The following is a 21,687-nucleotide window of genomic DNA, read 5'->3' as shown; positions in this document are numbered from 1 at the left end:
CACAAACCTTAAAACACTATATAAATGCTAGTTATTACCTCTTATAGACTGTACAGAAACACTCTGAAATATCCCCTTTTTGTGAATGAGGAAACTGAGGCTTAGATCAGCCTTTTCATGGGCACACAGCTATTAAGTGTCCCTATTAGGTAAGTATTATACTACCCCTCTTTTGTAGCTATCTTTGTGTAGTGATGTGCTGGATCCAGAGCTGAGCCTTAAATTTTCAGTGTGAGAGTTTTAAGCTTAGAAACTGGCAAACAATACACATCATAGGCTGATTTCTTGTTCCGTTGATTGTCTAGACTTTAGAAAGTAATGGAGTTAAGAATGAATTTTTAAACTGAAAAGTGTTTTTTAACCAATTCATCCCTACCTAGCTATCTCCATACATTATTTCTCTCTCCTGATATATAGCTCATAATAGATGGCTAATCAATGTTTGTTGATTGATTAGGAATACCAATGGTCAGAGTGGTTAAGTGACTTTCCCATGATCACAGATCTTATAAGGACTTGAAGTTGGCCTGACCCCAAGCCCAGCATGCTATTCACTGCACTACCCTCTCTTGCTGTGGAGAAAATGTTTTTAAATAGCAAAATAAATACTACCCTAAAGAATTAGTAGGAGAATAGAGTTTCTGGTGGATCTGAATGAGAACACACAGGATGTTGCTGATTACTGTCCAGCTACTTAAGGATATTTTTCCCTATTGTTATCCACTAATGAAGAAGCTGAGAAATTCTTTTTATTAGAAAAGTAAAATAAAATAAAAGTTACATTGAAAGCCATAAAATCAACCACTGGAAAAGAGGAAGGTACTCTCCATCGGGCGGGCTCTCTCTCTCTCTCTCTCTCTCTCTCTCTCTCTCTCTCTCTCTCTCTCCCCCCCTCTCTCTCTGCCTCTCTCTCCCTCCCTCTCTCTTTCTCTCCTTCTCCCTCCCTTCCTCTCCCTCTCCCCCTCTCTCTACCTCCCTGTCCCTCCCCTCCCTCTCCTGTGAGAATGGGCTACAGCCTGCCCTGATGCCCTGAGCTTCCTTAGACATATCTTCTTCCCCATCTTGGAGTCTGCTGTCTCTGGCCACCAAGAAAAGTCTCTGTAGAATGTAGGAATCTGATCTTTAGATATGGTACGTCCTGATGAGTGATAATAAACCTGAGGCCCATAGACCCCTAAAGTGTCCAAAGCTAGATATTAAGGGTGTCTGAGAACTTGGGTGGAAAGAAAATACAACTTTATCTTCACTAATCCCTAACTGAAATTTAGCATTTCCTTCAATTATTTAAAAACATTATTCTGAGGAGGGCCCGATAGGTTTCACCAGATTGTAAGGGGTTCCTTGACATAAAATAGTTAAGACCCCAAACCATGCGGTGGTCTAGAACAACGTGAGGATTTGGGGAGTGGGGATGGAAACAGTAATTAGGAACAAGCTCAGACTCTGGGCTGGGTAGTCATACTCTGGGGTATTCCTGAGATAATAGACAGCCAGGTGATACAATGGATAGTGCACAAGACTTGGAGTTAGGGGGATCTGAGTTCAAATCCTATCTCAGATACTTATTGTTTGTGCAACCCTGGTAAAGTAACTTTCCCTCTCTGCACCTCAGTTTCTTCATCTGTAAGAAAGAAAAGGACTTGAACAAGATGGCCTATAAGGTCCACTCTAGTTATGCCTGTGTTCCTATAATCTTGCATAATTGACATGAAGCTTTGTTAAAAGTCAAAGGATATGCAAACAAGCTGCTACTGCTATGCTTGGGATAATTATAAATTTGACAACTTTTCTCAATATCAAATGAACTAGGAAAAAGTCTAGTATACATAATGAGTACTTATAAGGACATGTATTAGTACCAAAATGGGACCAACTCATCCTCTATAGGTAAAACATTTGGTGCCTGGAAAACCTCAGGGATTATACTTATCTCTCCTCTGGCCCCAGAACTCCATGGCTAAGAACCAGAGCAGAACTACTGGGGGTAGCTCTCAAGACAAAGATTTAAGGTTAGTGACTGGCAAGGCAAAGTGGACACTCAAGACCCACCTCCACGTTAGAAGCAGCACGGTATAAAGGATTGGAAATTGGAGTTAGAGTGGGGAAGAGCTGGGTTCACGTTCCATCTTAGACACTCATTAGCTTTGTGAACCTGGAAAAATCACTGAAGGTCTCTGAGTCTCATCAACAAAATGGGGAAAATAATGAGCCCTGCCCCACAGGGCTGTTATCAGTAAGATAATGTCTGTAACATGATATGCAAACTTTGATATACTGGATAAGTTTCATGATGTAGTATATAAATAATAGCTATGTTGTTGCTATTATTATTTGGAGGTGGGGGGCTGTACCTCTGGTTTGGGGGCAGCTACATGGATAGAGTGTCAGAAAAACTCCCCTTCCTGAGTTCAAATCTGGCCTCAGGTACTTACTAGCTGTGTGGCCCTGAGTAAATTATTTAACCCTGTTTGCCTCAGTTGCCTTATCTGTAAAATGAGGTAGAGAAGGAAATAGAAAATCACTTCAGTACCTTTGCCAAGAAAATCCTAAATGGGGTCATGAAGAATCAGACACAACTGAAATGACTGGACAACAACAGCAACCAACACTTATGGTTTCCTTGATATGAGGAACTCCTATTGAGAAAATTCCCTCTATCGATTTGGATTAGTACCTGCCCTACAACTGGGGTTAACTCTCTGTTCACTATGTCACACAGCCTTTCATCACTATTACTATTATCACAGAAGTGTGTTCAGTTGAACATCAATTATGAGTCATGATTTCTTATCTTCAATAAAGTATAAGCTACTTGAGGACAGGGACATTTTTTGCACGGTGCCTGACATAATAAATATTTTAAATGCCTCTGGATACCTTTAAATAGCAAGGGCAGGGTAAGGAGAGAGCTAGGATGCCCTGTGAGAGCAGAGCAAGGAGCTGGGAAAAGAGAATCACTGCCCAGGTGCTAATTTTTAGCCTACATACACATTTAAGATGAGACTACCTGGGTTCCAAGAGAGCCTGGCCCAAAAACATTGGCTTTTGAGTCATTGCTGGGGGAATAACACTCTTTATGGATTAAGTCTTCTCACCACCCCTATTTGTTTTTTCTTTCCCCTTGCTGCTTTCCAATGCAATCAGCTGGACGGTGCTCCATGGGAGAATTGGATACCTGCAGAGTCCTTTCCGGGTCTCACTGGAATATATCTCAAGTGCCAATGGGAGCCTATCCGTGGTAGATTCTTTGTCTCTGAAGAACTGCAGTGAAGGTATGTGCTATATTATTCCTTTGCCTCAGTGAACATTTTGCGACCATGTTGATGGACAAGAATGCCATTATCTATCAAATGAGTATACTTACTGAGTAAAACCCCTTTTGTCCACTATGGTTGAAAAATTGGATATTTGGAGTTCCCCTTTATTAAGAGTTACCACACAGGGGCAGCTAGGTGGCGCAGTGGATAAAGCACCGGCCCGGGATTCAGGACTCCCTGAGTTCAAATCCGGCCTCAGACACTTGACACTTAACTAGCTGTGTGACCCTGGGCAAGTCACTTAACCCTCATTGCCCTGCAAAAAAAAAAAAAAAAAAAAAAGAGTTACCACACAGCCTCTAAAAAGTAGACCATTTTTCATAGAGACAGCATGATACAGTGCAAAGTGTGATAAATGTAGAGGCAAGATTATGGCTATTATTTAGTACCTGTGTGACCTTGGACAAGTCACTTACTAGCTTCACATCTCAGGAAGAAGGAAGGGAGGGATCACACAGTTAGTAAGTGGTTATGGTAGGATTCAAACCCAGGTCTTCCTGATTTCAGTCACAATTCTTTATCTACTATGCCACCTAGTTGCCCAGGTTCCCAGAAAATTCCAATAATTTGAGCTTTCTGAATGTTTATATTATGCATGAACAAAAATGTATTATTTTATGCAGTTGTTGATATGTTTTGTTGGTCATTTCATTAAATTGGTAATAGCTCAAGTTGTGCTGCTGGTGCCATTCTGTCTTACTTGAAATTTTTTTAAAAAGTAGTCTTGATTTTGCCATTTGTCTATAAGCTCTCCATGTACAATCCTTCCTTGTAGCAAGTAAAAACACATTTAACAGAGCATGCAATATTCTGTACCCAAATGCCTCCACCTTTCAACCAAGAATAAATTACCTGCAATTTCTTAGCTCACAAATGGTACATGAGGTCCTTGCCTCTGTCATTGAATCCTGTAATGGAAGGGAGGCTAAAGAAATGAGCTAGCGATGCATGAGGGAGGCCTGTACTGCAATGAAGCAGTCATAGGGGATGTGTCAAGGAACAGGCATAATTCTTGGTATTAGCATAAATCCATTTGAGCATCCTTGGCAGAGGGTAAAGTGGATGAGGGATTCCCTTTGCATAAGACTCGTGACAGAAACCTGTATAAAAGACTTTGCTTATCCTGTAATAATTCTTTGTCCCATGGATAGAAAGATCTCAGACTACCTGGCCAATATTTCTTCTCAACAGCTCTCTCCTGGAAAATTGTTTCCATCACACCCACTCTATTTCTTGGTAAATGGTGCCTCGTATCAGTGGACTGGATTACCTGAGGGTGTACTATGAGCATATAATTGAATCCTGGAACCCCAGATCCAATTCTGTTCTTTTATTCTTTTGAAATGAAAGGACTTGGTTTTAAAGGGGGCCATCAGGATTTGGGGGAAAGTATCTTGAACTTCTTGGTGACACCTGGGTTTAATGAATGGCTTCATGGTGCCATGGATAGAGTTAGATTTGGAGCCAAAAGTCCTGGGTTCAAATCCTGGCTCTGCCCCTTTCTACCTGAATCAACCCGGGAAGTCACTTATGACTTCTCAGACCTTTGGTGTCCTAATCTATAAAATTGGAGTAGATGACCTCACGGTTCCTTCCAGCTCTACATTTATGATCATTTGAATCCTGGCTCTGATGTTTACTTGTGAGAGCACAGATAAGTCATTTATCCTCTCTGACACTCATTTTCCCATATATAAAACAAAGATGTTGGATTGGTCCATTCTGGTTTTAAACTGTCTGGGCCTGTGACTTGACTCTTTTATTTTTTTGCTGATTCAAAAAGTCCTTCAAATATGCATTAATAATATGTCCTCCCAAGAAAAAAGGGGGAAAATATTCTCTCTTTCTTCTCTACTTCTCTGGTTTTAGACAGGTTAGCCCAAGTAGCCCAGACAACACTCAGAAAATCAGTGCCTTGCTCTCTGTTGGGGTGAGCCTACCTGGACCAAGGTCAAGGCTCCTGCAGAGGAAACAGTGTCTCCTTACCTTCTTACCTGTTTCCTCTCCACCCTACCTATAGCCATGGAAGAGTGAGGTTAAGTGTTTGAAGGATGAGAGGAAGGGACCCAGGTGGTTCTTTGTTTAACCAGTATACACAAGGCACTAGATCTGGAGTCAGAAAACATGAATTCAAATGCTCCCTCTGATTTAAATCCTCCTAGGGTGACCTTGAACAAATCATTTAACCTCAGCGACCTTGAGTTTCCTCTTCAATAAAAGGAGAGGGTTGGATTAGGTGGCTTTGAAATACCTTCCACCTTTAAATCCATGGTACTATGATCCTCTAGCAGAGAGGATCAAGTCACATATAATTTATCAAGCAAGAAGACCCAGTTTCAATCCTGAACTTGGTTCTGTTTACAAATGGGGAAAATTCTTTGGGGTATCCCTAATGCACTCTGTTTTTTTTCTGGCAGATATAAGTGTGCCTTTTGGACGGTGGGGTTTGGGGGATGAAATAGGCTATAAAGAGGGTGGTGAAGGAGATAGAGCCCTGGACTTGGAGTCAGGAAGACCTAGGAACAAATGTCACCTCAGGCATCTAGTAGCTGTGTCATCCTAGGTAAATCTCATGTTCTTTCAGCTTCTGTTTCCTCATCTATAAATGGGGATAAGACCTTCTCCCTATGGGAAGTTGCCTAGTCCAGGAGAAAGGGTTCTGGATTTGGAAACAGAGGATTTGGGTTCAAATTCCAGCTCTGCCAGTTTCTACCTGTAAGACCTTGGGCAGGTCACTTCACACTTCTCGGCTTCAGTTTCCTCATCTATAAAATGAGAAGGTGTAGACTAGATCAGTGGTCTTAAACTCTAATAGAATTAGGGACTGACTAATCTAAACACAGTACAACTAGCTGGTGCAACAGATAGAGTGCTGGGCCTGAAATCAGGAAGACTCATCTTCATGAGTTCAAATACAGCCTCAGACACTTGGTAGCTATATGACCCTGGACAAGTCACTTAACCCTATTTGCCTCAGGTTTCTCATTTGTAAAATGTGCTGGAAAAGGAAATGGCAAGCCACTACAATATTTTTTGCTAAGAAAACCTCAAACAGGGTCACAGAAAGTCAGATATGGCTGAAAAATAACTGAACAACCACCAACAAAATATGTGAACCCAAGAATCCCTGAAGGCCTTATGTTGAATTAGTTTTAAAATTTAATAAAATCTATATTTTATAATATTTTATGTATTATGTTAAATATGTCCAGTTACATTTTAATCTGGTTTAGGCTGCACTTGAGAGTGTAGTGAGTCACATGCTGCTGTGTTTGATGCCTCTGGAGAAGATGACCCCTGAGGTCCCTTTCAGCTGTAAAGTTTTAATCCTTATGTTAAGTCACAGGTCTTTTGTGAGAAGCAAAGGAGATAATGTAGGTAAGGAGTCTTTGCTAACTATAAGATGCTTTAGAAATTCTGGGCTATTATTACTAAAATTAAGACAGAGCTAGGAGAAGGAGATCATTGGGGAATATATGTAAACAGGCTCAGAGGAAAGAAGTTTGGTGAGCTGTCAAAGAACATGGGCCCAAAGGATCATGAATTAAATGCTATGCCAGTTAAAATCTCTAGACTACAGTCTTCTGGCATCCTTGTCACATCATCATGGAAGAGCAGACAAGATGAAGAAAACACACAATTTCCCCCTTTTTTAAAACACCCTGATCTTCTGTACTATTTATTTTAACTTTTCCTCCTATCTGAGACAAAGACAGAGAGGGAGAGAGAGAGAAGAGAAGAGAAGAGAAGAGAAGAGAAGAGAAGAGAAGAGAAGAGAAGAGAAGAGAAGAGAAGAGAAGAGAAGAGAAGAGAAGAGAAGAGAAGAGAAGAGAAGAGAAAAGAGAGAGAGAGAGAGAGAGAGAGAGAGAGAGAGAGAGAGAGAGAAGGAGGGAGGGAGGGAGGGAGGGAGGGAGGGAGGGAGGGAGGGAGGAGAGGGAAGAGGGTGGTTAGCTCTCTTATTCATCAGAAAATGTCTCCTTATGACCAGCCTCATACAGAGAGTGTCATGGCATCATCAGAGGACCAAGGTAGAAGGGATATTTAGAGTTAATCAAATCCAATCACTACTCAAAGCACGAATCCCATCTACAGTGTCCCTGAGAAGTTGTCATCCAACATCCACTTGAAGACCTCCAGTTGAATGTATCACTCATTTGGAAAATCTCTTCAAGGGGATTTCCATTCATTGTCATTTTCTTTGAATGTTTCTTTGATGTTGTATGGCTGTGAGCAATAGAAATGAAATTGAAGATCACACAAAGGACAATGAGAACTTGCTATTTACTACTCCCCTGAAGAAACCCATTCCATTTTTGAACAGCTCTAATTATTGGGATGTTTTCCATTATTTTTAGCTTAATTCCACCTCTGCACAATTTCTACTCATCATTCTTAAGTTCTTTCCTCCAGGGCCATGAACAATAAACAAGTCTTTATCCTCTTCTCTAAAATAATTAAATAGTTGACTATCATAGCCCTTTTAAGTCTTTTCCAAGATTAATGAATAAATGTGTAAGTGAATGAATGAATGAAAATGCTTACTGTATGACAAGTACTATGCTAAATATCCCCAGTTTTATCAAAAACTTCTATGGTATTGTTTGGAATATTATCACCACTGACATATAATGATCTCATCTCTCAGCAGAATCTGAAGTATATAAAGCATTCTGCTGAACTTAAAATTATATGTGTGTGTGTGTGTGTGTGTATATATATATATATATGTATATGTGTGTGTTCAATTATCATTATTACTATTTGGTAGCACTGCCTTCTTTGGTGACTGGCTTCAACTGGAAATCCATCCACATGATATAAGAGATAAGCCTTCTGCCCTGAAGTCAATTGTGAATCTCCCCTCTCCTTTATCCCCTATATTGAAGCTACTGCATAGATTGTCATCTCTTCTATTGAAATTTTTCTTGTTTTTTTTCCATCTTTTCTGTCCCTTCTACCAAGTGCCATCCCTCTTATCAAGGCTCTTGTACATATAAACCTCAGTTGTCACAACTGTCTCTTAGTTGATATCCCTGATAATGTTCTTCCTCATCTGGTATATCAGGCACCTTCCTTATGTATTCGACATTGTTGTTGTTGTTCTGAAGTAATTTTTCTGTCATGTCCAACTATCTGTGACCCCATTTGGGGTTTTCTTGGGAAAAACACTGGAGTGGTTTACCATGTCCTTCTTCAACTTATTTTACAGATGAGGAAACTGATCCAAATAGTATCACTTAAGTAACTTGCTCAGGGTCATCTAGCTAGTAAGTGTCTGAGGCCAGATTTGAGCTCAGAAAGATGAATCTTCCTGAATTCAGGCCCAGCACTCTATCCACTGCATCACCACATATGCTCCCATATGGCTACAGAGGCAATGCATAGGCTGTCCTGGCTCAGGGCTCATGTTGTTCCTCATACACAACATTTTATTTCTCACCTTCGGGATTCTGCATAATCTGTCCCCCATCCTTGGAATTCTCTCCCTCCTCACCTTCACTGAAACCTCTTGGAAACTTTACTCCCCTTCCAGACTCAGTTTCAATAACACTGCCTTCAAGAGGCCTTTTCTAATTTCCCAGCTATGTATTTATTTTGTACCTACCCTGCATTTACTCACTTGTAAGCATAGGTTTTTAGAAAAATAGATCCAGAACTGAAAGGGCAACTTGGAAGTCATCTTCTACAACTTGCCTTTTTAAATGAGGAAACTGTGAAATGAAGTCACTTGCTCAAAATCACACAGATAGTAAGTGTCAGAGCCTGAATTTGAATCCAACTCTTTCCAGTGCACCGTCTTGTTTCATATATTATATCATAGCATGCTGATTTTCCCTAGAAGGTTATTATTTTCCTGAGTCTGGGTTCTGCCTCACCTTGACATTTCTATCCTCAATACCTAAGGCAATACATGCCCCATACCAGGTATTTAGGGAATGCTTCTAGATTGGCCAATCTATCTTTTGTCCTACATTTCTCTGACGAAATCCTTTACCACACTTCTCCAATACAATCCCTCATTTGTAATGTAATGCAGCCAATTCATGCTCCAGTGTTTTCTTCTCTTTTGCCCTTTGAGGTGGTCCTTAATTGCAAATCTTTGGAGATTGGAGGATTCCATAATTATATCTATACAATACCAATGAAACACGCAAGGAAAATGGCAATTCCTCTTGAAGCCATTTCTTAAATTGGCTATCCATTCCTCACATGTAATGCCTTATCACCTAAAGGTACCTAATGCCTAAGGGCATCTACAACCCATTTTTATAGGCCTCCTTTCCATAGAGAGCCTGTTGGGGTCATAACCTGATATAGGGGAATCATCAAATCAAATAATAAAAAAGCTGTGAGGGACCTGAGAGATCACCTAGTCCAACCCATTCAAATTAAACTGAGGCCCAGAGAGGTTAAGGGACCTATCCAAAGTCACATTGCTAGGTTGTAGCTGATATGAGATAGAAATGCATATTAAGTACTCTTTCAATGATTCCATGTTATAGCTTTTGTTATTGTTTAGTCATTTCAGTTGAGTCCAATTCTTTGTGACTCCAGTTAGGGTTTTCTTGGCAAAGATATTAAAGTGGTTTGCCATTTACTTCTCCAGCTCATCTTACAGATGAGGAAACTGAGGCAAATAGGGTTAAGTGACCATAGCTAGTAAGTGTCTGAGGCCAGATTTGAACTCAGGAAGATGAGTCTTCTGGACTCCAGGTCCCATACTCTATCCACTGTGCCACTTAGCTACCCACACCATATCTTACATACTACATTATGGTTTAGTCACCAGGAAAACATCTCAGTAGCCCCAATGTAGATAGGCTTACAATCAATCAATGAAGCATTTCTTAAGCACCTACTATGTGTCAGTCACTGTTCTGGGACACAAAGACAAGGAATGAAATTATAGGTGTCCTCAAGGGAAGCCAGAAAGGACTGGATAATCCTCTTGAAGTATGGTCACTGTTACTCTGCTCAGTTGCTAGGATTCCTCCTCCCAAACCACCTAAACTAAGGATGCCTTTTCTTTGCCCAGACCACAGAATAAGTTGAAAGTCAATTTAGAGAAGCAAACAATAGGGCTCTAATGAAGATAAAGAGCTCTTGGATTTGGAGTTACAGGAAATGTGTTAAGTTCCCACCTCTTTCACTTATCTATGAAACCTTGGTGAGTTGATTCACATCTCCAGGTTTGGAGGTGCAGGGCATAGAGCACTGAATTTGGAGTCTGGCAGACCTGAGTTCAAATTCAACCTTGGACACTTATTAGTTGTGTGACCCTAGGCAGGTCACTTATCCTTTGTCTGCCTTGGTTTCCTCATTCCTAAAATAGGGGTAATAATAGCATTTACCTCAGAGTTGTTAAGAGGATCAAATAAAATAATATTTGTAAAGTGCTTAGCACAGGGGTTGGCACATATTGCTGTTTCGTCATATGGGTGACCTTGAACAACTTATTTTCCCTCAGTGGGCCTCACTTTGCTTATCTGTGAAATGACAGCTTTGGATTAAAGAAGGCAGGGTTGCATAACAGATAGAGCTAGTCTTGAAGGCAGGAAAACCTGAGTTCAAGTCCTGACTCTGATACCTATTGGCTGTGACTCTGGGTAAGTCAACTCTCACTTCTCAGTGTGCACCCAGACAAGACACTGAATTGCAGAAAAGGTACCAACCTGGATTGGCAGAAGGAGTTCCATCACCTGAGAATCCCTCACACCAAGGGGAAGCACAGGCCTAGTCCATATTCCTGCCATCTCTTCCCACTCAAAATCCTCTTATGTCATGAACTTTGAAGAGCTGAGTATACATCTTTCCAGACCTGAGATTGTTTTAAAATGGATTAAGTTGGTTTGCTGTAAAAAGGAATATTTATGTTTTCTGAACATGAAATACAGAGAGGCTCCGTGGGGTCATGGAAAGATCTGTAGAGTTGGGTTTTGGTGACAGCATTGCCACAAGTCAGCTGTGACTATGTAATCTCAGGCAAGACACCTGGTCTCTGTGGGCCTCAGTTTCCTCACCTATAAAATAAGAAGATTGGACTAAATAATTACTGAGATCTCTTCCTATACTACATTTCTATGATTCACAATAAATAATACTCTATACTTGTCTAGTGTTTGACAGTGATCAAAGTGGTTTTGTACCTTACCCCATTGGAAGCACACAATGGCAAAATGAGAGAGAATGGTAGATACCATAATCTCCATTTTTAAGATTTTGCATTCCACAAATATTTAGTGACTACCCATTGTGTGCAAGCAACTAGAGGCTGGGAAATGTGCAAAGGCAAAAATAGCACCAAGGCCCATTCTTCAGGGAGCCTGAAATCTTAGTAAGTTATCTTGTTTGTTTCTACATATTTCAAGTTCTCATACAGTGGAAAATGAATGCACAGGTTTGGAGTCAGAGGATATGAGCTTGGATCCTGGACCCTCTCTGTGCTACCTGTGAAAGATCTGTGTAACCTCTTTGGATCTCTAATACCTCATCTGTGAAATGAGACTATATAACTTCAAAGGCGCCTTCCAACTGTTTCATCGAGGAAACACCTTGGATTTCTTGAAGAAACAAAGGGGGGAGTATGATAAAATAATGGAATTTGGCAGACGCCCAGGGGCCTGACCTGATTGATTTAGTATTGTTTGAATTTAGTGAGAATGAGAAACTAAGTACCTACTTGGGGGATGATTAGATATAGGCCACACCTGGCCTGCCCTGAGTGGCATGTTAGTGTACTACTTATGTCACTAGGGGACCACTCTCAGCCATGCAGCTTGAAGGACCTCCCCTTTGGGGGAGGGAGAGAAAAAAGGTAAAAAGGGGAACTCTCACTGAGGACCCTTTTTCCTTCTGGTGAGTGGAGGAGAGTACTGGAGAGGCACTGCACTGCTGACTCCCATTGAAACTATGGACCCCAGGTGGTGAGTGGAATTGAGTCCAGCTGTTTGAGCTAACTGAGAAGGAAGCAAGTTTGGGGTTTGAGTCAGTCTTTGATAAAGCCAGGTAGCTTATTCATTTTCTCTTCCCTTATTCCCTTGTCCCTGGCTGTACTAACTTCACCTTTGTTGTAAATTTTATTCCCATTAATAAAACCTGGTTTGTTTGTGAAAAAGAGGCTGTTAAGCTCCTTTCTTATTAGCCTGGGAGAAATAACTAAAAAAAGCAGTTTGAAAGGGAGGAAACTTTGGACCTAGAGGTCTCTCATTTTCTGAACCTCGATATTACCATGAGCCACCCAATTAACTCTCCCCATAATAAATTTGTCCCCTACACAACTCTAAACCTATAAGCCTGTGAGTCCAGGAAAAGGAGCCGGTTTTGTACCTTGCACTGATTAGGAAATGAGTTATGTCCATATATCAACAAGTATTTATTTAGCACCTACTGTGTACTCAAAATATGAGAGACAGACAGACAGACAGACAAAGAATGAGAATGAGAATGAATGAGAATAAGATTCAGTCCTTGCCTGCAGAGAACTTCCATCCTACTGGGGGAGACATATACATATGGCTATATAAATACAATATACATTGGAGGAAGAAGGCACTAGAAGCTGGAGGATTAAGAAGACCTTTTCTTGAGCTACACCTCTAAGGAAATTATGGATTTTAAGAGGAAGAGATGAGGATAAAGTACATTCCAGGGAAAAGCAGGGAGATGGTAGAGGGAATGTTATTTGTGAGAAACAGCAAGAAGACCAGTGTGGTGGGGCCCTTCAGAGAGTGAGTTGAAGGGAAATAATACACATATATCCAGCTTGGACTCCATGGGTACTCATTTCGACAATGTGTATATGTTGTATAGTTGTACATATTGTTTACCCCAATAAAATAGAAGTTTTTTGAGGACAGAGACCATTTCATATTTGTTATTGGTATTATCTTTGGTAGTTAGGTGGTGAGGTGTATAGCGCACTGGAATTGGATCTGGAAGATCTGAATTCAAATCCAGCCTCAGACACTTACTAGCTCTATGACTCTGGGCAAGTCACTGAAGCTCTGTTTGTCTCAGTTTCCTCAACTGTCAAATGGGAATAGTAATGACACCCACATCCCAGTATTGTGGTGAAGATTAAACGAAAGATCTCCAAAATATTTCATTCAGTGCCTGGCACAAGCATTTATTAAATGCTTCTTTCCTTCCTTCCTTTCTTTGCATCTCCAGCACCTGGTGCAATGCCAAGCACAAAGTAGACATTTAATCTATGATTATTAATTGATTAATCCGTGATTATATTGTATCTTCTGTTAGTAAAGATATCTCAGCACAATTTTGCTGAAATATTTTGAGGTCCTTAACCTGAAGCCAATCATGTTGAGTGCAAAATAATTATATCCAAGGCTTTGAAAGAATCAGACTAAACAGCAGCCAGACTAGTTTGATTGTATGTTTTCCCAGCTCAGGCCCCTGCTCTGATAGAACATAGACTGATATTTTATCCCAGACTTTTTCACTTGGAAAAATGAAGGCATCTTGTAGTCTTGGCAGGCAGTTGTAAATGTGCAGCTCTGTCCTCTCCTTCTATATCCACTCTACCGAAGCCAGCAATAAATAAAGTGTGGAGAAGGAGGGCCATCCTAGGCCAGCAGAAGAGCCAAAAAGAAATAAGAACAGCAGAAATGGGATCTAATCATTGGCCAGCTGTTTGGAAGCGATCAGCATCTGGAACAGGGGGACAAAACCAAACTGTGCAAAATGAAGGATTAGCTTGCAGGCGCCTGGCATCCTGATGAAAACTGGGGGTTTCTATGAAGCAGAATCCAATCTTCAAAGCAACATCGAGACCTGTCATGCTTCATTTTTCCAGAGGCAGCTCCTTAGCCTGATCTTCAATTTACTCTTTTGTAGACCATAGATAAAAGCAGGGATTGGACTTGGTGATGGCCAGAGGAATCTCACTCATATCACAGATCATTCATCCATTCATTGATTCATTCATTCAGTGAGCATTTGTTAAGCAAACATTATTGTGTGCCAAATGCTTGTTAATATAACTATTGGCCAGAAGGTTACCTCCTTGAGTCTTGTGACTTCCATTCCACTTTGTACAACGAAGTCCCTCTGCCATGACTTTGACACCCTATCCTCGTAGAGTAGAGGGAATCACTCTAATACAGCAGAAAGAGCATTGGGTCTAGAGTCAAAGCCCACTTCATGTGCTTATCATCCATGTAGCCAAGCCACCTAATAACAACCATTAGCATTTATGTAATGTGTTAAGATTTGAAAAGCACTTTACATAAGTTATTATCTCATTTGATTTTCACAGTAACCCTATGAGGACAATTATTTGAGAGACCCCACACTGTCTGTTCACTTCTCACCTGGCTCTCCTCCTAACTCTTACTCTTTGGGTGTTTCTACCCAGTTCTACATGTGTAACCTGCTTCTACTCCTCCTTTACAGCTTCCTTTTATAGGGTGTCTTTCCTTTATTAGAGTGTAAGCCCCTTGAGGGCAAGGATTGTCTTTTTTATTTGTATTTATACTCTCAGAATTTAGTACACTGATCAGTACATAGTATGAGTCTGTCCATCTATCACCTATTTTACAGATGAAGAAACTATGAGTAATAGAAGTGAGGTAACTCACTAAGAGTCACACAACTGTCTGAAATAGGATTTGAACTGAGATCTTTCAGACCCCAAGTCCAGCACTCTCTCTACTGTGCTATCCAACTGCTTCACTTAACCTCCCTTGGCCTCAGATTCTTCAACTATAAAATAAAAGAGTCAGATTAGGCCACCTCTAAAATTTCTGGAGAAACTTGACCTTGATCCCTATGACCTCAGCTCTTTATGACTAATTTAAGCTTGCAGTGTTAAATTGATTTAACATTTCCAAAAAGGAATGTCATTACAAACTTCCTTCTATCCAGAGAAAAAACTGGGCCAGAAGTCAAAAGACATAATCTAGAAGTTGTGTGACTCTGGAAAAGTCATTTAATCTCTCTCAGCTCCAGTTTCTTTAGCCATAACATGAAGACAGAAGCATCTGCTCTGGCACCTCAAAGACCTGTTGTGTGGCGCAGCTAAGATCATGTTATCTTAGGTTATATTGAGGAAAGCAGAGTGCCAAGGACACATCAAAGGTGTGACAGTCCCTTGCCCTGGTCAGATTCCATTTGAAGGGCTCAGCTGTGGGCAGAACACTTTAGGAAGTGTATAGGTACAATAGAGAGGGTTTGAGGAGGGCAACTGGGACAGCAAAGGAACTCGATATCAAAGGCATAGATTTGGTCTGGGTATGAATGAGAATTTCCTAACAATTAAAGCTATCCCAGAGTGGAATGGGCTGTGTTGAAAAGCAGTGAATCCCTCTCACTTGAGGTTTTCAGATGGAGGCTGCATGACTATGTGTCAGGTGTATTGCAGAGGGGATCCATCTTTCTCATGAGTTAGACTCGTGTAATTGTCTTGTAATTGTTCTTCTTGCTCCAAGTCTCTCCCCACTCCAATCCATCCTCCACTCAGATGCCAAAGGAATTTTTCTAAAGCATTAACTTAACTGTGTCTTCCCACTATTCAGTAAATGCCCTAGTAAAGCTCTTCACAGCCTGACACCCCCCCACACACACACCAGCTAGATGGTACAGAGGATAGAGTGCTGAGCCTAGACACAGGAAGACCTGAGTTCAAATACAGCCTCAGATACTTAGGAGCTGTGTGACCCTGGCCAAATCACTTCATCACCCACTGCCTCAATTTCCTCATCTGAAAAATGAGAAAAGTAATACCACCTTCCAGGGGTATTATGACAACAAAATGAGAGTATTTGCAGAGCACTTTGCAAACCTTAAAGCACAATCCTTATGCAATACTGCCCTCCATGTGCTCTACAATTCAGCCATGATGATTCATCTTCTGTCTCCATGGCTTAGAAAGCTGGTATGTCTTGCCTGGAATGTTCCCTGTCCTCATCTCTGCCTATTAGAATCTCTGACTTCTTTCAAGATTTAGCCTCAAATGCCATCTTCTACAGGAGACCTTTCCCCATCCTCTCCAAGCCCCAGCCAGTTACCAGTACTTTCCTCTCTCTGTTAACCTCCCACCTACTTATACATATTTTGCACATTTGTATTTCTGTACACATTATCTCCCCCATCAGAATGTAAGCTTCTTAAGGGCAGGAATTATTTTTTGTTATTGTTTTTCTCTGTAACCCTAGCACTCAGTACAGTGTTTGACACAGTAAAGACTTAACCCACGCATATTGATTGACTGAATTTTAGATGTAGTGGATGTTCTCTGAGTTCCCTTCCACATCTAACGTATTCTGTAATTCTGTGAATGTATTTAAAAGCACTTAGTAAATGTGCAGCATTATAGCCACAGTCCACTTGTCCCGACCTGTCTCCTTTTCTGCACAGCTCAAGGAGGGGGTGGGAGGAATAAAGCTTTCTTGGTTTTAAAGCCCTTTCTTCCTCTTCTCAAAGCACTCTGCACTAAATACCTCCCATAGAGAGCACTTTCTAGGGTTTATTTGGAGATCCACTTTCCCCATTAACAAAACATCTTTTCTGTGTAGTTATTTTACATCATTTATGCCTTGAATGAAAAGAACTGGCCCTGTACTCCAAGGCATGTGTTTACATTCTAGGTTCTCAGAATGCTTAGAATTCTTAACCATTATCCTTTCCCTGGAATGGAATATATGTACTCATAATCAGAGAGCTTTTTGCAAGGTACATAGAGATGGCATTTATTTGATTCACAGGGCACTCAGTCACCAAGGTAAATTCAAAACTATCTTCCAAATACTTTACTTCAGAAGCAGGAGCAAAAATATCATCAACTTTGTATCATGGAAACTATGAGGAATCCTGGCTCCATCATTAAGCCCCAAAGATGGCATTTCTCCATTCTGTAGGTAATTTTCCTAATTTCTAGAGTGTGGATGGCATATTAGGAAGCCCTCCCAAAAGTTTAGATATTTGGTCTTCACCTTGATCATAAAAGGTATGAGAAGTATGGTTCCCCATTTGGAGTGGTCTAAAATATGGGGGCCTGGAGTAATGCTCAAAATAAAACTAACATGGGGCAACATGGGTTTTGCCCTTGACTTCTGGTATTCAGGTTCCCACTTCTTATCTGTAATGAACTCCTTCCCAGTGCCTTGCCTGGTTGTCCTTTATCAGACTGCAGAGCCACACTTTCTATGAAACAGGGCAATATCCTGTCCCAACATGACAGTCCCTTTGTCCATCCCATCCTCTGTGCCACAAAAATCATTGTATTATTCTGTGATATACTGTCCTTCCGTCTTCCCCAAAAATGCTTGCTCCAGATGAAAGAACTAAAGAATCTCAGGTATAGCTCTAATAATAATACATATTTTATAGGTAAATTATATGAACAATGGAAATTTACCTTCCTCAGTGAGTCCCCCGTATACAATTTATTGTTGATTGATTTAGAATTTTTTCTGAACCAAGCCTATGATTTCATTTCTATAAGGAATTCCTAAGGAAGAAACTCCCTCCACCATTGCTGACTTCACCCGCTCTACAACGTCCAGTCCTAGAGAATTTCCCAGGCTACTGAAAGGATAAATCACTCACATACTTTCAGGCAACCAGTACGTCAGAATGTGGACCTTGGTCTTCTTGAATCTGAGGCCTGGTCTCTATAGATTATACCAGGCCTCTCAGATCATTTATATGGTCAAGGGATATGCCAAATTCCAATACATTTGTATCAGCTCCCCATGTGCCTTCTGCCTTCTACAATGAGGAAACAGAGCCTCAAGACAAGGAAATGCCTTTTCCATGGTCTAATGATGGAGCCAGGATTAAAATGAGAATTCTTCCCTTTCTCCTGTTTTGTTTAGATGCTCTTTGGCATAGATTTCTCCTTTAGAATTCATAATCATTGTTAAAGCAAGTTAAAATTTCTGAGATAAAGAAGTGTTTAGTGATCATAATGGCAGCTGGAATGGGATAGGGGAAGCCCTTCATTAAATATTTGGCCCTTGGAACTTGCCTGGAAATAAAGTCAGTCAGAAATGGTCATCAATAAACGAATGAACAAAGGGAAAGGTAGATAGATAGAAAGAGTTTCAGGTGTTTTGAGGTCACACTAGTCCACAAAGGAAATTACTTCCAAATTGCAACTCCATAAATGGAATAATTGAAAAGATTAATCACAATGAAATAATTGGTCTTTTTACAAGTAATTTGGAGCAATATTCAGTCATCGACATCAATGTCTAGTAGTAAAACACTAATGTATTTATTTTATTAATGGTACTAAATGGTGGTGTTGCTGATTATAAATATTTCATAACTTTTAATTCATTAAAATGAATCAGTAATTTCCTAAACTATTTATTAGCCTTAAATCATCCTTAGCATTCAATATGTAATTGCTACTTTGCCTTGAGAATTTTAAAAAATTATCACGGGAGGGAGGAGTGACGGAACCTTTTTGGATCTGGAGAATTAAACCCCAGTTACAAATGAGTCAGCTTTTCCCTGCTGGGCTGATCATAAACCAGGGCTTTTTTTTTTTTTTTTTTTTTTTTTGGCACTTGCTTGCATTTGTCAGGCCACAAAGGTGCCATTAATAGATAACTTTATAACCAGCGGCACTAGGGGACAGGTACAGGTGAATGGAATCTGCAGATAATGCAAAAAGTTCAGACCGGTCATGAGTTTTAATTCTCTTTCCCTTACTTGATCCCCCCTGACCACCACCTCATTAACTTCCTCTCAGCAGACCAACTAACTGCAAAAGCAGTTCCGAGCCTACACTTTATTTTCTGTCCTTGTCTCTGCTTTCACACAGAGCTGCTAATAAAAAAGAGTAGAATCATAGAGTGCTCTGACATCCTAGCCTTCTAGTCCAACCCCTTCATTTTACAGATTAGGAAACTGAGATCCTGTGAAATGACATGCTTGTTGGAGGCAAGACAGGATCAGTACTTGAAAAGGTCCCCAGTGAGATCATATGGTCTTGTTCCTACCTGAAGGATGTCTAACCCTCTCTACAGCATCCCTGACAAGTGATTGGTCAGGTATTCTCCACTTGAAGACTTTTAGTGACAGGGAAATCACTCCATGTTTGAATGGCTTTAATTGTCAGAGAGGTTTTTTGTTTTTTTTTTCTCCGGGGCAATGAGGGTTAAATGACTTGCCCAGAGTCATACCGTCAGTGTCAAGTGTCTGAGGTCGGATTTGAACTCAGGTCCTCCTGAATTCAGGGCTGGTGCTTTATCCACTGCGCCACCTAGCTGGCCCAGGGAGGTTTATCAAAAGAGATCAGACTCGGAGAATCTTGGAACTGGAAGTGACCTCAGAGCCCATAATATCCTTGATGGGTGGTCATCCAGAACACCTACCTTCATATCTCCTCGGGAAGCTCATTTATTTCACTTTGGTGCAGCTCCAATTGTTAGGGAGTTTCCCCTTACAATCAGAAACCTGTCTCGCTCTCTCCCTTATCCATTGTTCCTAGTTCTGTCCAAGCAGAACAAGGTTGATCCCTCTTCCCTGTGACAGCTCTTTAGATCCTTACAGACAGCTGTCGCATACTTCCAAAGTTTTCTCCGAGGTAAACATTCCCAGGTCCTTCAGTCTTTGCTCATTTGACACAGTCACCACCACCCTGCTCACCCTCCTCTGGATACAGTCTAATGTATTAATGCCCTTCCTAAAAAATGAATTAAGGGGGCAGATACGTGGTGCAGTGGATAAAGCACAGGCCCTGGATTCAGGAGGACCTGAGTTCAAATCTGGCCTTAGACACTTGACACTTACTAGCTGTGTGACCCTGAGCAAGTCACTTAACCCTCATTGCCCCACCCCCCAAAAAAGGATTCTGTCCTCTGAAATCCACAGATTTTAATAAAATTAGTGATAAGATCCACTTCCCCCTCTGTGGGCCTCAGTTTCCTCATCTGTTAAATGAGGAGGTTGGGTTGGTTGGCCTCTAAAGTTCCTCCAAAAAAATAAAATTTTTGATTCTATGCTATCCTTCCTCCTTTCTGTCCTTGTTGTTCAGTCATGTCTGACTGTGATGCCTTTGGGGGTTTTCTTGGCAAAGATATTAGAGTGGTTTGTCATTTTCTTCTTCAGCTCATTTTACAGATGGGGAAACTGAGGCCAACAGGGTGAAGTGACTTGTCTAGGGTCACACAGCTAATAAGTGTCTGACACCAGATTTGAACTCACAAAGATGAGTCTTCCTGATTCCCAGCCCAGCACTCCATCCACTACGCCACCTCAAGAAGCTGATTTTTCTTTTCAACCAAAGTGTTGGACAAATTATGCCTAAAGTCATTCTAGTTCTGAAATTTTATGGCTCAATGAATTGTTAAGCTGCTTTCCATCCTATTTAAAGTATATAAAAGCTATAAGGCCTATTGACAAACATCTGAACAATTCTTGGAGTGAGGTGGAGAATATTAGACTACTGTCTATCACAGAAGCACTGAAGTTCTGAATGACAAAAAAAATCCAAGCATCATCTAGCCCTAATCCTTATCCAAAATAAGAATCCTCTGTATAACATTCCCAGAAAAATGCTCGTCCAGCCTTTGTTTTGAATAAAATTTGCAGCTTCCTTTTTAGAAGCAGTTAGGTGTTGCAGTGAATAGAGTGCTGGAGCTTGAGTCAGAAAACCCTGAGTTCAAATTTGGCTTCAGACACGTACTAGCTGTGTGGCCCTGGGCAAGTCACCTAACCTCTGTTTACCTCAGTTTCTTCATTCATAAAATGGGGGTTAGAATAACATCTACCTTACAGAGCTGTTGCAAGGATTAAGTGAAAAAATAATTATAAAGTGCCTAGCACATATCAAGCCCTATATAAATGTTGGCTATTAACTATGTGTTGTCTTCTCCCATTATAATTTAAGTTCTTTGAAGGCAAGGACTATCTCTCTGCTTCTATTTATATTCCTAGCACTTAGCCCAATGCCTGATAGATAACTGCTGTTTTTCCTTTGTTTCCAGAGGATTGATGACATCACAGGTGATGTGTTGACTGGCTCATGAATTGGATTTAAGTGGGGCAGAATTGCCCAGAGTCATCAACCTCACTTTCTCTTTTCCACTAGTAAATGCTTAATAAATGCTTGTTGTCTTGTTGGCTTTCACTGATGGGGAGCTCACTAGCCCCTGAGACAGTCCATTCCATCTTTCAGACAGCTCTAATTACTAAATTCCAACTCGTTTTGAGCAGAAATCTCCTTCTCCTTGTGATTTCTTCCTCTTGGTCCTAGTTTTCCCCAATGGAGTTATGCAGAACAAATCAAATCCCTTTTCCACATGACATACCTTCAAATATTTTAAGACAGCCATCATGTTTCCCCTTAGTTTCCTCTTCTACAGACTAAACATTCCCAGAAGAGAATCAGGAAAAAATA

The 21,687-nt window shown here is 40.7% G+C and overlaps 1 protein-coding gene across 1 annotated transcript in view; it reads left to right on the top strand.

Moving 5' to 3' along the window:
• Window positions 1-21,687, top strand: part of ALK (ALK receptor tyrosine kinase) — a 1,073,674-nt gene that overhangs the window by 745,652 nt on the left and 306,335 nt on the right. Inside the window, exon 5 of the mRNA XM_043982018.1 lies at window positions 3,145-3,272. Within this exon, the coding sequence (XP_043837953.1) occupies window positions 3,145-3,272 (128 nt within the window). The remainder of the gene's footprint in view (window positions 1-3,144; window positions 3,273-21,687) is intronic.

Source organism: Dromiciops gliroides, chromosome 2 (assembly GCF_019393635.1).
Source record: "Dromiciops gliroides isolate mDroGli1 chromosome 2, mDroGli1.pri, whole genome shotgun sequence".
NCBI lineage: Eukaryota > Metazoa > Chordata > Mammalia > Microbiotheria > Microbiotheriidae > Dromiciops > Dromiciops gliroides.
This window is presented reverse-complemented; position numbering and strand designations above follow the sequence as displayed.